General features: G+C 33.6%; 1 protein-coding gene across 1 annotated transcript in view; it reads right to left on the reverse strand.

Moving 5' to 3' along the window:
- Positions 1 to 11193: 11193 nt before the first annotated feature.
- The window catches only part of LOC111416873 (neurogenic locus Notch protein), an 81170-nt gene continuing 79017 nt past the window's right edge, over positions 11194 to 13346 (reverse strand). The window contains exon 12 of the mRNA XM_023048978.2: positions 11194 to 13196. Within this exon, the coding sequence (XP_022904746.2) occupies positions 12163 to 13196 (1034 nt within the window). The 3' untranslated portion in view covers positions 11194 to 12162. The remainder of the gene's footprint in view (positions 13197 to 13346) is intronic.

Genomic DNA, 13346 nt, shown 5'->3' on the forward strand with positions numbered 1-13346 from the left:
TTGTTCAGAAATTAATGACGTTCAGCGCAATGCCATATTTACTAAATTCTGGAGTAAAATGAATTGGGATCAACGAAAAGTGTTTGTAATCAATTACATAGAAAAAACTGTCACAAAAAGAACGTATACTAAAAACTTTGAGAGTAGGCGAAAATATTCCTTAAAATATTTTCTCACAATAAATATGAACAAAGTGCAAGTTTGTAAACAAATGTTTCTTCAAACACTTGCTATAGGTGAATATTCCGTTCATGATTGGGTCCAAAAGGGATGTTACAGTATGACTTCTAGCTTCGATTTGACCTACAAATCAAACAAACGAACCACTCGACAGGACAAGGTGGAAGATAAGAGGTTACTAAAAGAATTTTTTGATTGTTTACCAAAGTTGCCTTCACATTATGGACGTTCAAATTCAAGTAAATTGTATTTAGAAACGGTAATCCGAAGCCTAAATCAAGTGCAAAGAAGAAAACAAAGTAACCCTGTCGAGAACAATTTTTAGCAAAATGTTTTATTCTATGAACTTGTCAATTCACCCCATTAAAAAGGATAAATGTGATTTGTGCACAAAACATGAAGTTGGTCAATTATCAGACAAAGAATGGAATACGCACAGACGTAAAAAAGAAAGGGCTCGTGAAGAAAAAAAGAGAGATAAGGAAGAAGCAAAAATGAACAAAAAAGGTCGGGTTTTAACAATGGATTTACAAGCTGTAAAAGTGTGTCCGTATGTCCAAGGCAGCACAATATTTTTTAAGTTAAAACTGTGTTGCCACAATTTTACAGTTTATAATGTAGTAACGCATGAGGCAAAGTGTTTTTGGTTTAGTGAAACTGAAGCAGATATGACTGCATCGACTTTTGCTTCTTGCATTATGGAATACCTAACAACAGACTGTCAGAATGAATCTGGACCAATTATAATTTACAGTGATGGATGTACTTACCAAAATAGAAATAATATTATAGCAAATGCATTATTAAACTATTCTGTAAATAATAACATAGAAATTATTCAAAAATTTCTCGAAGTTGGACACACACAAATGGAATGCGACTCAGTTCACAGCTGCATCGAAAGGAAATTAAAAGGACGAGACATTCATTTACCTAGTGATTATCTACGAATAACAAAGGAAGCAAGAATGAAGCCCTTTCCATATGAAGTTAAATGTATGCAATATTTTAATTTTAAAGATTACTCAATCAAGAAATATCAAAGATATGCATCTATTAGACCTGGAAAGGTAAAAATTAGTAATACTATGAAACATTCTTTATAACTGCCTGTCATTTTCCCTTTAAGGTCACGAATGATCCTGTGGTCACCGATATTAGAGCTCTCCAATATTTGCCGAATGGAAACATTTATTACAAATTGGATTTTGATGATGAATGGCGAGAACTTCCATAACGACAAAAACCTGTTTCTCAAATGGTAGAATGGCCATAAATGTATAAAGAGAAACGAAAAATAAAATTTCAAAAATGGCAACATTTGCAGCTGTTAAAGTCAGTAATACCTACTGACTGTCATAGTTTTTATGACAGCTTAAAACATGATTCAGAGTAAAAATTTTTAGAGAATTTATTGATTCGTAATAAAAATAGTTTTTCCTAAATAGTGTTTTATTTCTGTAAAAATAATATAATACATCCTAACCCACAAATTTGACAAAAATCTAAAGCTAATCACTCGTAAGCCACTGGAAATTTTAATATACAATATTTACTAAAAAATTAAAAATCATATGTTTGTATCTAAGCCCTTGTGTAACTGACAGTTTCAAAACAAACAAACAAATACTTTCCCAGTTTAATATAAAACGTCTTTTATGTCTACTGAAAAAAAATGTTTTTAGGGTTACAAGGTATTAGAACTTCACAGACGATATTTCTGATATAAGTACGAAGGCTTTCACGGCCGGTGTGAATTAAACTAAAATTAGAACTAAAACTAGAACCAACACTAGAAACTTTCGGGTTTTGCTGTGCGTCTTTTAATAAAAGGTTTGACATTTCGGATGTCATGTTGCAACCTTCTTCAGAAACTGATTCGAAGTGAACTGATCCGAAACGTCAAACCTTTTATTAAAAGACGCACGGCAAAACCCGAAAGTTTCTAGTGTTAGTTCTAGTTTTAGTTCTAATTTTAGTTTAACATATTTCTGATATTTAAAACAAATATATTTGTTGAACTATTTAATTTATATATGTTTTACACATAAGTTGGAATAGATTGCGTTATTTCACATTTTTTATTAATATTTAATATTATTATTAAATGACTTAATAAATTATTGATAGATGGCGCTCATGTTTTTTTTTTAATTTTTTTTTAACCCTTTGTGTCCCGACGGTACACCGGTAATTTTAAACACGCATTTTAAACTGTAGTTATTTATTCGGCGCATTTAGAGCTGTCTGTACTTTCTACTATACAAGTGTATACAAGAAATAATCTGTATAAAAAACGGCGCAATCCGCACTGTAGGATTTTTAGGTACACTTTAAACTTATTCATCCAGATGTGAGGTTAGAAGTTTAGTGAAAAGTGGTGCTGTTGAATTTTGTTGTTCAAGAAGGTATTTCTTTGATAAATGGTTATTAGGTGTCATTATTACAGATCATTTTAAAAAGAAAACTTTGAGCTTTAATTTAAAATAAGTTTCATTCCTTAACTTCAATAAATACAGCTTCCAGGAATTTTTAAAATAGCATCTTTTTTGATACTCTTAGGTTATACGAAAATGTAAGTTTTATTTCAACTTTTTTTTTCTCTATATTTTTCCAATCCAACCCAACAATTATTATACATCATTTTAAAGAGAAAGCTTTGAGCTTTAATTTAAAATAAGTTTCATTCTTTAATTTCAATAAATACGGCTTACAGGAATTTTTAAATTAGCATCTTTTTAACATTTTTAGGTTATTCGAAAATGTAAGTTTTGTTTCAACATGTTTTTTGTCAATATTCTTCCAATCCAACCCAACAATTATTATACATCATTTTAAAAAGAAAGCTTTGAGCTTTAATTTAAAATAAGTTTCATTCCTCAATTTCAATAAATACGGCTTCCAGGAATTTTTAAATTAGCATCTTTTTTGACACTTTTAGGTTATACGAAAATGTTTGTTTTAACTCAATACGCTTTTTCTCAATATTTTTTTAATTCAACCCATCGATTGTTATACATCGATTTAAACAGAAAGCTTCAAGCTTCAATTTAAAATAAGTTTTATTTCTTAATTTCAATAAACACGGTTTCCAGGAATTTTTGAATTAGCATCTTTTTTGACACTTAGACCATTGAGGTCTTATATATAATCTAGAGTGCGTATGCTGTTGTCCCCACCACGCCTAAAATGAAGCCAGAAAGGTCGCCATGTTAGATGTACCAACTTAGCGGGAAATTCGAAATTCTTACATATATATATAATTCTTGCATAAGTAAGAATTTACATTATTATAAACTGGAAAGGCAGAAAGTAATAACCAAAACAAAACATTAATAACTATTGATAAATAATTATTAATTATATGATATTTTAAAAGAACTTAATAATTTTTAGCCCTAACCCTTATAATTAACATAAACTAAGAAGAAAATATTTAAAGGAATTCCAATTGATCACGTTAACCTTTGCTTATAAATAATTGTTAGTTAAAAAAACTGAACAGTCCTTAATAATAAACTTTACTTGAACTTCATTTGGAGACCTCGGTGCAAGAAGGGAGTAGCTCCATTTATCAAGAGAAGGAGTTGTTCTTCTTATACCGAGGTCTTCAATTGTTAATTCCAAGTCAAGTAACCAGAAACATTTTATGGACTGTTGTAAATAATCGTCCAACCTATCAAATTATAAAAACATATGTGAAACGAATAGAATTCGAAAACTTTCAACAAAAATCAAATTTTAATAAAAATAACAATATGTTTATGAGAATTGTGAGGTTATAATTGTAGGTACAATAGAGACTTGAAACTATAGCTAAGTTCACGTCGGTACATCCAACATGTCTGACTTTCTGATTACCCCCACCACCACCGCATACGCTCTCTAGATTATATATAAGACCTCAATGACTTAGACTATGCGAAAATAGAGGGATTGCATATTTTGCTAAAATTTTATTCAAAGGCCTTTACTGAGTGTATTTTGATAGCGTTTTAATTCTGTCTGATTCTGTCACAAAGTTTCAAAATGTTTGACTTGTTGGGACACAAAGGGTTAATTCAAATAAACATAACATTTGTTTGTATTCAAAAATTTTCTGAAGTGTCACTTTAACAATCCTGTTTTTAAGATTAATTGCGAAAATTTTGAAAAGTTTGATATGTTAGAATGTTACATATTAAAAAATGATTTGTTTTTAAATACCAGAAGTTATTTTCTTATTTAATTGTTAACTTTTTAGATTTTACCTACCGCCCCGTAACTTACAGGAAACTGTAAATTTAATTTCGTCAACGACACTAGATGGAAATTTTATGAAAAAATAATAGTATATTGTTTTATATGGAAGAGAAGCAGTGCTTTTTATGGCGTGGTCTGTCGCTTAGCGACGAACGCAGTGAGTCGCTAATGATAGATGAGCCGTTAAAATTGTGGCGTGTCCGACAGTTTGCCGGACGAACGAAGTGAGTCCGGCAATGACGGACCAGCCACAAACGAATCTGCTTCTCTTCCGAATAAAACATAGTATTTTTTCTTCAAACGTTGCAAATAATACGGCGCTAAAGTGAAATGTTCTTCAACGTTATGGCGCTAAAGTGAAATTTACTTTAGCGTCATAACGCTGAAGTACTTTTTTGCTATGTTGATCTTAGCAACCGTCGTTATGCAACAATGACTTACTTCTACCGCGAGTAAACACGACAACAAAGTTGTCATTTAATGACGTTTGAAGAAAAAATTTATTTTTAGCTTTATTCTAAAACAATAAGAAATAGACCTGTCGAACCCTATATTTTTGTAATCAGAAAAAAATAACGAATTTAATAAGCGAATAATCAGTGGTTGTTTCTCTTGAAATTCTCTTGACTACGTCATCAAATTCTCTGTAAAAAAGTGTCCATATAATGTCTGAGTTATAATACTCCACCTATAATAATAACCAAGATAATTGCACTTGCTGGTTTTACGATATTTTCAATTTTGGCCTCTAGCGGAAAAACAAAAGACAATAGCGCTATGAGGTTTTCGGCATTAGAAGTTTCTCGAAAACGAGATCATGACATGTAAGCTACTTTTTTTCTAATTCTTATAGTTTCCGAGTTAGCCTATTCGGACATCGAATTTGAACCAGCCTGTACAACGCACATACGGGTAGGTATTTAAGCAATCTACGCGGCCAAAATTTCTTTATTACATACTAGATTTTTGGCGATTGTTTCTAAACGATATAAAGGATATAACAATAGTTTATTTTATGAAAAATATGGTCGAGGAAGGAAAAAATTACAAATGAATCTTCGTCAGAAATAACTCCTTCTTCGTCATTTTCGGATGGAAGAACTATTGGGTTTGGCTGTGCTGACAGAAGCATGAGCATGTTGATGGTTTCAGAAAGAAACGAATAAAAATGTCTTTTTAAGTCCTCATGCTACTGAGTAGGGGTTCGGAGCTTAAGAGAAGTCGGTTGAATATGTATATCTCTATTACAGGACTCGAGAAAATTTCCTTGAAAAATCTTGGCGATATGTCCTAAAATGCTTGTTGTGCGCCTTCTCAGATAGTTGACCAATAGCTAGTAATATATTTTTTATTATGACTGTTCCGTGAATTAATATCTTGTGCATTGTCATTGGATGCCAAGAATACAATTCGACATATAAACGAGCAGTCTCCAGTGCATATTTCTCGTATTTTGCCACATCTATCAAGAATCCGCTTGAAATGGTTTCCAGTATGATTTTCAACCTATAAATGAACTCGTAACTCATGCCTGAAATCTCTGAAGCTAATTTCGGATGATTTCGTGTTGCACGTTTTTTCATAACACCAGTTTCTTTGCGAAATTTGACCTGTTTTTCTATTTTCCTCTCTTTTTCCATTTATTTCTCCTTTTCTGTATTTCTTTACGGAAAATTTGTATGCCAAATGGAGAATGCTTTCGAAAGATCTTATCCTTGCATGTAAAATTGACAGCCCAAATTCAATAGCTTCAAATGAAATTTGTTTTTGTTATTCAGTTGGTTAAAGTCTTTGGAAGTCGCACCACAATTATAGCAACGACTTGTAGATGTTGTGCCAGTAGCTGCGTTGCAGACTTTTCTATCAACCATTGTTATTATAAACAGATGTTTGACGAAAAACTTCTTTAATGAGAGATGCTGATAGAAGACTAGATACTGATAATGAAGTACATACTAGATAATGTTAATAGAAGACTTGTTACTGTTTTCAGAAGATCTCGTAGAAAACTGCTTAACGCGGGCGGAAGTCTACACATTGTTTGTAACAACTAGGTTCTTCTTGCAGAAAATTAGATACTATCAATGGATAGATACTGTTAATATAAAATTATATGTTGCTAGTTAAAGCCACTGGAACACTAAATACTACTAATAGAAGACTAGATACTCCATGCAGAAGAGTAAATATAGCAGAAGATTAATTTCTTCGGTCAGATGATACCGCTGATGTTGTTAGTGTAAACTAGATACATCTTGCAGAAGACTTAGAATAATAAAAAAAAATATATATGTCGTCGTTTACTTAAGCTGAGGTCGCTTGCGACCGAGGCGGAATTACTACTACATCGAACCAATATTAAGCAACCCGCTCAATACAATATTGTATAATATATATTGCAGTGCCTCGACTTATATTTCGGCAAAAATATATGACGCCGTCTATTTAAGTTGAGGTCGCTTGTGGTCGAGGCGAAATTGTTATCACATCTCAGACGGAACCACTAAAGAGTGCTATAGAATGCTAGACACTGCTTACAGAAAACCATATACTATTGACGAAAGATTTGTTACTGCTAATGGAGGACTCGACACTGCTAATAGAAGAATAGTTACTGCTTGTAGAAGATTATATACTGTCAATGGCAGATCAGATACTGCTAATAGAAGACTATATGGTGCTTGAAAAGATTAGATTCTATTAGTAGAAGATAAGGTATTACTAAATACGATAGACGTGTCGAAATCTTATGTATAACGTCGGGCGGGTTGAGTATATCATAATTTTGATGTCGTCTAATTAATTTCAACTAAACTAGTTCTAAACTAGACCTTGTGGGCAGCTTTGATTGTTACTAACATATTAAAACTTCATCATGAATTCAAACTTTCTTTGCTTAATATTTAGAATATCATAATTTTTTTCTTTTTTGTCCCATAATGTTACGTGGGAGAATGGAGAAGACGAATGGAAAAGCAGCTGGAGGACAAGGTAGTACTAGAAATAGTGAAGACAGGGGGCTTGGTATTGACCGAAAAAATTAAAGAACTCTTCCAAACGGTATGGAGACTAGGGCGGACACCAGCAGATTAGCAAAGAAATATAATCATCCCTACACAGGTGTCCCGTATCTTCCGGATCAGAGCATTATACGGTTGTAGGATACATTATTCTGAAGTGACTTTTTTAATACATTTTTTTCGATATGTGTCACCAATAGATTCGACACGGAAAGAGAAATAAACTTTTTCCGTGAATATTAAATTCCGCTATTGGACGTCTTTAAACAGGTCCCGTGCGGTTATTATAAATATTTCGAAAAAAAATGTATTAGAAAAATCGCTTCAAAATAACATATTCAACAACCGTATAATGTTCTGATCCGGAAGATACCGGACACCCTTATACAAGAATAAATAAAATCAAAGCAATATACCTCATTAATGTCATTGCAAAGCTATACTCCAGAATCCTGGAGAGGCGACTTGAAGGACGTGCATTGAATGACGAAGATTTCATTTTTTCTGTGTGCTGTATAACTGATAAATGGATCAATTTGTATATCTAACTTTCTTGTATATGCACTCTTCGTTTGATGAGGTGCCAAAGAATGAGGTCTGGAAAGTACTACAGAAGAAAGGGACTCCACCCACAACACAACTGATGCCATCAAATGGTTCTTGATTTTGTAATGCTGCAGCAACTTCCAGATTAATTCCATATGTCCAACCAATATACAACAATTATCTTCTCTTTCACGAAACGAAATATAATCGGGAGGCAAAATCGTGGAGAAGAAGGTGTTGAATTTTCTCATAGTACTCATTCAGAGTCTTTGCCACAAACTAATCGCACAGGTACAAAGCAGCTCTGAAAAATATTTGCATTCCTCATCAAATTTTTGCTTGAACAGTGATTGCTGCGATCCATCGCATCCCCATTTACGTATAATAATAATAATAATAATGCCTTTATAAGTCGCAAAAAAAAGGAAAGAAAATAATAATACACTCTTAGAAAATAGACTTATTTTCTGGACGAAGTTCAGTTTGGTTATTAACCAACTGCTCTTCCACTTAATCCATAATTCCATAATATATAGAAAATATATATATAAAGCAAAAATGAGAATGTTTTTAACAATACTAATAAACAAAATAAAAAAAAAAAACAAAATAACAAAATACGACGACATGCCAGTATAAAGCGATACATTAGTAACTCAAAATATAATAAAAAAAAAAATCATGATGACTCAAGCAGGAGGGAGGATTTTAATTTACTCTTGAACGAAATACAGTTCAATCCTATAAGGTTCATAGGTAGATCATTGTACGTTTTAGCTATCTGGTAGGAAAAGGATCGGTGCGAGGCGCGGCGTGGTACCGTCAATATATCTTTCCTCCTTATATTAATGTTATGGACATCGCTTCTGAAAGATAGGCGTTGCAGCAAGTAAGGAGGCCGCTGACGTTTAATAATTTTATAATAAACGCAAGTTGTATGCAGTTTACGTCTGTTTTTCATGTTCAACCACCCAGTCTCTGCCAACTTATGACTAATATGGTCATATTTACGAATTCCGTAAATAAACCTCAGACAACCGTTCTGAAGGTTCTGGATACGACGCCCACTCGCCTCCATTAAATTTGGACCATAAACAACGTCGCAGTGATTTAATTTGCTTAGAACCACAGCATAATTTTTAATTTTTTACTTAAGACATCCCTATGGGCATACAAGAGACGCAGGGCGCCATACCCACCCCTCAAGCACCTGGCCACATGCTCCTCAAACCTCAACTGATGATCCAATGTGACTCCTAAAATTTTTATATCATCAGAAACAGTAAGAGGTTCGCCATCCACCACCAATTGACCGGATATCAAAGGCTTAATCGCTCTCCTTGTGACATTACCGCAAAACAGAAGAACAGAAGACTTAAATGGATTTAGCACAAGTTCATGGCGTTTCGCAACATCAGAAAATAATGCTATATCTGAGTTAAATTTTATGCAGGCATCAACCCAATTATTTGGATTAAAACTCAGCAGAAGCTGTGTATCGTCTGCATACAAGTGAATCTGCGAATGTTCGAGAACCTGGTCAAAATCAGATGTATAAATAGAGAACAATAGTGGCCCCAAAATGGACCCCTGAGAGACTCCACGAGTAACAGACAGAGCGCTCGACACTTGACTATTAATCTTCACAACCTGAGACCTGTCCTACAAAAATGACTATCAAAATTGCAGCTTGATTTCCAAGACCAAAATAATTAAGTTTAGATGCAAGTATATTATGATTTATTGTATCAAATGCTTTGGTGAAGTCCAACGATAACAAAAGTGCGGCTTGCCCGGCCTTTCTAGAAGCAAATACATCATCAGTAAGGTTCAATAAAGCTGTTGCGCAGCTGAAACCCGAACGAAACCCAGATTGTTGATCTGGCAGTATACTATACCTTTCGCAGTGTGCTCTAAGTTGCTTTTCCAAAACTCTCTCTAAAATTTTTGACATTACTGGGAGGATACTGATCGGTCTAAAATCCCTTAGGGCAGAAGGGGAAGATACTTTAGGTAATGCAATTACTTCAGCCATTTTCCAGGCATCCGGAAAAACTGATTGATGAACAGCAGCGTTTATTACGTGAGCAATATAAGGAATGAGAAAAGGGGTACACAAGTCAATCATCCAGATTGAGATACCATCAGAACCCACCGCTGCAGTTTTAATGTTATTAATTATTATAGATACTTCATGTTCATCAACAGGCATAAAAGCTTGCATTATCTGCACTCTAGGGTTTACATTATTTTGATAAAATATGGGTAATTCGGGATCAGTCTGGATATAAAGTGAAGAATCACCGTGAACAAAATAATTATTTAAATCGTTTGGAAGAAAAATGTTAGGCACTTTGTTATCGATTTTTTTATTTATATTTAGAAGTTTAATCTTTCTCCAAAGAGCCTTTGGATCTTTACTACGTAAGGCGTAATCATAGTATGCCTTCTTTTCAGCCCGCACCGTTGATGTTACCAGATTGCGATGCAACTTGTATGAAACCCAGTCTTGAGTTAGCTTAGACTTTTTGAATTTTTTAAGCGCATCATCTCGAGTAGACATTAGTAGTTTAGTATTATCTGTTAACCAGGGACTGGGAGCCTTTGTAAACCGTCTAGTTTTTAAAGGTGCATGCAAATCCATCAGAGTAAGTAAACAATTATTGAAAAAAGTTATTTTATCATTCACATTTTCTTGATCATATATGTTTCTCCACGGAATTGATTTCAGATCGTTCAAAAATTGTGGATAATTAACGTTTTTCACATCCCTGTATGTATATAATTTTTAATGTATCCCTTTCTTGCTCTACTATTGTTGATATGACCTCTTTAAGGAATTCAGATAAGCGTTTAACAGCAATATCGACTAAAGGCAATTGGCTTTCGGCGCTGACACTCGTGGTTGTTCTTTGATACTCTTTTTTTACTTGCCATATAAGATTATAACACGGGAAGAACTTTTTATTATTATTTCGAATTATATTGATAATTTTTGAGAAAAAGTCTTCATTTTTATGGGCTTTGATCCATCTTGATTTTACTTCGGATTTGAAATGTGCGAAATGCGAAAAGCTGTCAATGCTGAAGTATATAAATGTAAATCCAGGTACCATTGGAAATAATAAGACTCAAGAAACTACAAGACCACCCACGTTTAATAACAGAAAAGTTTTGGGATAAATCATCATTCTCAATATATATATATATATATATTCCATACTTTTTTTTATTTTAAGTTACGTATAATACAATTGAAAATTAAAAAAATAATAATACTTAATCCTAAATAAAAAATAAAACGCTTCGTTTCGTCGAAACGGATCGCCTAAAATAAAATAAATCGTAAAAACTATAGAATCTTCTCTAATCAGTACTTTTTACAAAAAAATACGCTATTTACCTAAACTAACCAATTAAAGATAAAAAATAAGAGAGTACATGTACAAGAGATGTAATTATAATTTATATAAAAAGTTTATAACAACAACGGAAAGACATACATAATATATCCTTCTAAAGAGTCCTTTTTTTTTGTTATACTTGATTCATATTATTCAGAGTGATATAAAAAAATATACTTACTTTAAATATTGTATGTCTTGATTGGCGAATAAAAGGCTACGCACAAAAGGAATCACAGATCGTAAGCCTAATTTATAAGATCCACAGAAAAACATATTAAACGAACTAAAATGATTATAAGTGGCGGAACTATTTTAAAAAGATTTTTTTTATAAAAACCCTACCTCTACGTCGTCAATATATATAAAAAAACTATATACATTTTATTAAAAAATATGTAGATAAAATATTACAAGAACTTTTTTATCTTCTTACCGGCTACGTCATTCACGTTTGAAAAGGCACGATGATTCCAATGTATTTTTGTTAATTAATTACTATTACTATTATTAGTTAGTTATCCTTGCTCTAAATAAATACTCCAAAAAATCATACATTTATATAACTTATACAAAAAAGGGAAAGGAGGAATACTGAGAAAAAGAAATTAAAAAAATAATATGGGATGAATCAAAATAAATGGAAAGTTATTAGAAATAAATTAATTTTTTGCCATAATTTCAATTTAAATGATAATAAAAGTTATATGAGAAATTATTCAAATATCTTGAAACATCCCAATAAAAAAAAAATAATTATTTGGCAAACCTTAAATATAAATAGCCTCAGAACCTTTGTTCGTCTGATGACCGGCGGATGTGTACGTTGTCGGACTTTCAGTCCAATCAGAAACGCTAGAAATCGGCGAACTGGTCGACCAGTGTTCCGGACTTTCCGGACTTGGCGTCGGAAAATGTTCGCTGATATGCTGCGATGGTGGCGTCGCGACATCCGTCGAATGTTGCGAAGGAGGTGTCAAATAAAAACTTTGTTGCTGCTGTTGAAACTGTTGCGGTTGCAATGCAGCAGCCGGAGCGGCTTGTTGTCCAGCCGATGAGTAAGCCATCGGTAAATCTAACCCAGCCTGGCTAAAATCGAACCCCATCGGTAACGTTTGTGCCTGCGGTATACCACCGTGCTTTTGTTGAGTTGCAGCTCGCATCGCTGCGATATGCGTAGGACTGGTGGGTAAAGAAGGCCGCGTTTTCGCCGGTGACGGTGATCCACCGTACGCTTGCTGCGGCGACATCGACATGTTCGATTGAACGGAATGCGGGGGCGATTGATTCGAATACGGCGGACTCAACGTGTTCTGTTGCATTTGACGCATCATCATCGCATCTTGGAAAGTAGCCAAAAATGCGCCCCCGTAATTTTCGATATTTACCAAATTGTGTAATGCGTTACTTTTAATCACATCATCATAACTAGGAGGTTGTTTATTAGTTGTAGTCATTAACGCTTCTAAACCAGTCGCAGCGATACCCATGTTAGAATACATCGATGTGGTATCATAGGGACTTGGAAGATTTGTTATTGGGGATTCAACGGGACTTAAAGCGGCGGATAAAGCGTCGACGGGTAATTCGGTGGCGTGTTGAAGATTGTTTTGGGATTTCTTCGTGGGCTTTTTAACGCTCGCTTTTCTTCTGATGCTACTCCCCGTGCAAGCGCCTTCTACTTCTGGACTTGTAGGACCCATTGGGTTGTTGTTGTTTGAGCTGTTTTTAGTGGGCCTTTTTGATTTTTGACGTTTTGGAACGATTACCGTTGGATGTTGAATCATTTGACCACTTGGAGAAGCTAAAATTAAAATTTTATTTATTAATTTATTCCAGTTTACAATAATCAAGTCCGCTGTTTAGACCTCTTGATCAATTTTTCAGATAGATAAATCTCAATGAGTGCTGAATTTAACTATCTATGGGATAAATTTATCAAGAGGTGATAAAA

This window comes from Onthophagus taurus, chromosome 3 (genome assembly GCF_036711975.1).
Source record: "Onthophagus taurus isolate NC chromosome 3, IU_Otau_3.0, whole genome shotgun sequence".
Lineage (NCBI taxonomy): Eukaryota > Metazoa > Arthropoda > Insecta > Coleoptera > Scarabaeidae > Onthophagus > Onthophagus taurus.